Source organism: Frankliniella occidentalis, unplaced genomic scaffold (genome assembly GCF_000697945.3).
Source record: "Frankliniella occidentalis isolate FOCC.00 unplaced genomic scaffold, Focc_3.1 Scaffold69, whole genome shotgun sequence".
Lineage (NCBI taxonomy): Eukaryota > Metazoa > Arthropoda > Insecta > Thysanoptera > Thripidae > Frankliniella > Frankliniella occidentalis.
Window position 1 is genome coordinate 75,428 of NW_026267199.1, and position 4,175 is coordinate 79,602.

Below are 4,175 nucleotides of genomic sequence, written 5' to 3' on the forward strand. Positions count from 1 at the left end.
AGGCTCTGATTGGCTGATCCAGACCCGACTCGCACCTTCGGTGTGATTCGGATGCTGAGATCGAGGCTCGCCTTCCGAGTCAGCCCAATGAAGCGGCGTGGCGTGGAGTAGCGCTCCGCTGGCGAGCGGCAGGCGATCGCACGCGGTTGCGGCGGGCGGTCGCTCTCTGCCGATTTTCCCAACTCTGACGCCCACCACAACCACCACCACAGCACCACACCACCGCCATTACACCACCGACTCCACAGCGGCGTTTCGCTTGAAATAGAAACAAAATTTGGCATCACCTCTGATGAGAAGGTGGGGCGCAACAGTATTTGCCCCGCTGTTTCCATTTCGTCGGTTGAATAATATAAATCCACCAACAACAGGGAGTGCTATCGCCCACCTAAACTCGTTCCGCTCGTATCTTTATTTTCGACGCCGTTCACGCTGAACGGGGAGGGGCAGCAGCGGTGGCGGGGCGGCCGCTCCCCGTAGTGTGGAGTCGAGAGGGTACTCGAAGGAGTGAAAGAGCGGCGGCGGCGCGAGGCGGCGTGAGCGCTGCACCGCCAGGCCAGGGCTGAATCAATACCCCAAACGGACAGCCTCGGCGCGGCCAGGCGCGGGCGGAGACGCCCTTTCTCGCCGTCTCTCCCGCCTCTGCGAGATTGAGAGGCTAAAAAAGTTTTCACGGCGGCAGCTGGACCATCAGTGTCTCTTGCGGCGCTGCTGCTGGCGGGTGGCGGCCATGGCGGCGGCGCGGCGCGGCGCGGCGCGGCGGGCGCGAGAGGGCGACGTGTGGGAGCGGCCGACGCGCCGCCGCCGCCGCCAAATGTCCCGGCGATCCATATGTGGCGGTGCGGCGCGGCTGCCCCGGGGCGGGGGTGCGGGCGGGCGAGGGCGAGCAGCGAGGCGGCAGAGCTACCTCCCCGCCGGGGCCGCCGGGCCGGGGCCGCCGGGCCGCCGGGTGGCGGGGTTGGCGGGGGTGGGAGAGAATCATGTGCAAGTTGTCCCCAAGGGGGGCCGAGCGTGAGCGCAAGGGCTTTGTCACGCGGGGTGCGGCCGGGAACAGGGTCTGATCGGCACGGCCCCCGGCGGCCCTCCGCCCCGTCCCGCCCCGCCCCGCCCCGCTCGCTACGCCTCCCTCCGGATAAGATGCAGGGTTGCACGGCTACGCCATACTCAGATAGCGCCAGGCTGCTACGTGCCCGGATACTGTATCGGCGTCCGGCCACGACCTTTCTAGACGCGAGTCATATCAAATACCATCTCTCCTATAAGATTTTTCTTTCCAAAAAGATATAAATAAATACAGTAACATTTTTTTTTTCACTTTGCTAAGCGCCACGACAGGGAGGTGGGGGGCGCGGCACTCCCGCGGGGGTGCCGATGCCGTCTGAGGCCGAGCTGCAAATAAACATGTTGGCGGGGGGAGGGTGAAAAAAAATGATGGAGTGAAATGAAAAAGGATCAGGACCACCAGAGCAACGCCACAAAAAAAGAGACCGAAAAGAGAGGTGGGGGCAGTGGGGGTAGAGAGGGGGTGGCAGGGATGAAATAAGAGAGAAAAGAAATAATGCGAGGTAGCGGGCTTAGCGCGCTGTGGGGCGGCGTGGCGCGACTAAAGCGATATTCGCGTGGAGCAGATTGCAAAGAGCTCGCCGCACAGAGTCGGGGCGGGAGAATCGGGGACCCTGACAGCTTTCTGCGTTGCTGCGCATCACCCCTGCTTCCCCCGCTATCGCTATCTCTTTCTCTTCTGCGTGTCTTTCTCTCTCTCTCTTTCACTAGCTCTCACACACACTCACATTCACACACTCACCTTCTTGCTGGAGTGGCGGTGGTAGCGCACGGGGTGCAGCATGCACATGTACCGGTCCATGGCCATGCAGATGAGGATGACGGCGCTCTGCTGCGTCAGCGCCCCGCGGAGCAGCGCCTGCGACACGAGCACACGAGGAAGGTAAGGTGGGTGCTCATCGCCACCAAAGCTCCGTACACTACCCTCCCCCCGCCCCGCCCCAAACTCCCTCAACTTCTTATTTTTCTTTTCCTTTTGTTGTTTTGGCGCCATCACGGAAGGTGCCACTTTGATGGCACCGACGGGCCGGCAGCGGCGACGACGGCGCGGCGCTCGGGGCGGCGGCGTGGCGCTGGAATTCCAGAATTGGGTCAACAGCCATGCCCGGCTGGCCTGCAGGGCCTAGGAGGGCCGGCCGTGGGCTCCCGGACCCTCGGCGCACCCCCCGGGTGGGCCACTTGGCCGACCGGGACTGGCTTCCCCTCTCGTCGGACCCTGCTCCCCCGTCTGCCCCAGCCCTTCCCCCGCAACCCCTCTCTTCCCGCCAGCCTCACTTTCCGGAGCGCAGCAGTGGCATTTCCCCCGGAGTTGTTCCGCGGCCCTGGAGGAGCTGGCGCGCTGGAGTCGCCCCCGGAGCCCGGATTCCGGTCCCGAATCCCCATACCTTGAGTGCTGCAGATAGTTGGAGCCAGCGTTAAGCTTCTGATAAAATCAATGCCGGACTGGGGAGGATAGGGCGGCGTGCCCGCGGCGTGCAGGCCGGGGAGGGGCAGCAGGAGATCGGCCCCAGCCGCACGCGCTGCGCGCCTACTGCGCGATTCTTGTTGTTTCCTCTGAATTTACCTCTCAAAACACAACACAGGTGTTTATGGAGGCTGCTCACAAGCATGTGAAATGTCGATTTTTCAGCTTTCTGTCGTAGTTTTTTGGGTGGTGCCTTCCGCTTTGTCATGTTTCCGCGCGCGCTACGCTCCGCCGATCTGCGAGCAAGTTGTTCATTCACTTTGAGAGGATAGCAGGTCACCGCCGGGCCCAGCCTGCCAGCCCCATACCGTGCATGGCAAGCTCCGCCCGATATACGGCACGGTAGGAGGGCCCGGGCCGAGTAGAGCACGGCGCGGGAGCGTAGCCGGAGCGTAGCGGGAGCCGCCACTGATAAGGAGCCGGGATAACAGCGAGGACGGAGGGCACCCGACGGGGACCCGACACGGACCCGACAGCCGGGTCCGGGTCCCCCGCGCGACCTTCCCCCAGGGACACCCCCGTGCCCGACCTCTTTTTCTGCCACCCACCCTTCCCCTTTGCTACCGGGTGGCGCGCCCCCGCGGCCCTTCCTCTTGCCGGTACCTGCGCTGCGTGCCAGCCAACCTCACCTTGGCACCCCTTAGTACCCCTGCAATCAGATGCGGGGTGGAAATAGTGGGGGCCGGGGCCGAGGACGGGCCGAGGGTTTGAAGTTGGAGCGGAACCAGTGCCAGGGGGCGATTATCCCGATTAGTCCTAAGCTAGGTGTAGTACGCCGCCCCGCCCCGCCACGCCCGACGCTCCACATTTACACCCCCCCATCGCGGCGCCCATTCGACGTCACGATTAAGCGCCGGCTGGTTTAAAATATGGTCGGGTGGCCGCGTTTACAAGTGCAAAACAAAGAATAATCCCCCATAGCTGTCCCTGCTTATTCCTCCTCTCTTTCTCTCTCTTCCTCTTTACCCAACTCACTATTTCCTTTCCTTCCCCTTCTCCAACGACGGAAAACAAAAAAAGAGCAGAAATAATGGCGAGTGGGGAGAGAAAAAAAAAAACTGGCGCTGCAGACCCCTTTGATGGCATAGAGGGACCCGTTATTCCTTGTCTGGGTCAAGGTCACGGCGTGGGCCGACAGATAGCTATGCGGCGGAGGGGGGAGGGGGAGACATTTTTCTGCACATGGATACACGAGCAGAGCAGCAGTGGAGGCGGCGGCCCCACCCCATATCCCCCGCCCTCACAGGCTCACGACAATAACAACGGCAAAGCGCCACCTACTCGCAAAAAAAAACAACACTCATGTCCGCGAAAAATGACGTGATTTGTGTACGAGTGGCCCGGCCTGGACAGACTTCGCGAAAAGCCAAACAATAGAAGGGTGGTAGTCCCTATGTCAGTGGAGTAGTGGGTCAACATGTGCCCCACACAGTTGCGAGAGTTGAGAAAGAGCAACAAATGTGTGAGATAGAATGTGGCGAAGAGTTCTAGTCTGTGAATACCCTCGCCCTAGCATATTTAACACGTTCAGTGCGGCGTGACCCACACCGTGGGTCACAATAACATGGGATTGCCTACCCCCGCCGCACTCAACGTGTTAAAGGTAGTTTCTCGTACATTTATTTAAAAAATAATGAAATAGGATTTT

The 4,175-nt window shown here is 61.2% G+C and overlaps 1 protein-coding gene across 3 annotated transcripts in view; it reads right to left on the reverse strand.

Annotated features, from left to right (window-relative positions):
* The window catches only part of LOC113204256 (5-hydroxytryptamine receptor 1A), a 46,221-nt gene that overhangs the window by 10,921 nt on the left and 31,125 nt on the right, over nucleotides 1-4,175 (reverse strand). For 2 of the 3 annotated variants that reach the window (XM_052268461.1, XM_052268460.1), the window contains one exon: nucleotides 1,805-1,921. The exons of the other annotated variant lie outside the window; for it this stretch is intronic. In XM_052268461.1, the coding sequence (XP_052124421.1) occupies nucleotides 1,805-1,921 (117 nt within the window). The remainder of the gene's footprint in view (nucleotides 1-1,804; nucleotides 1,922-4,175) is intronic. 3 annotated transcript variants of the gene reach the window in all.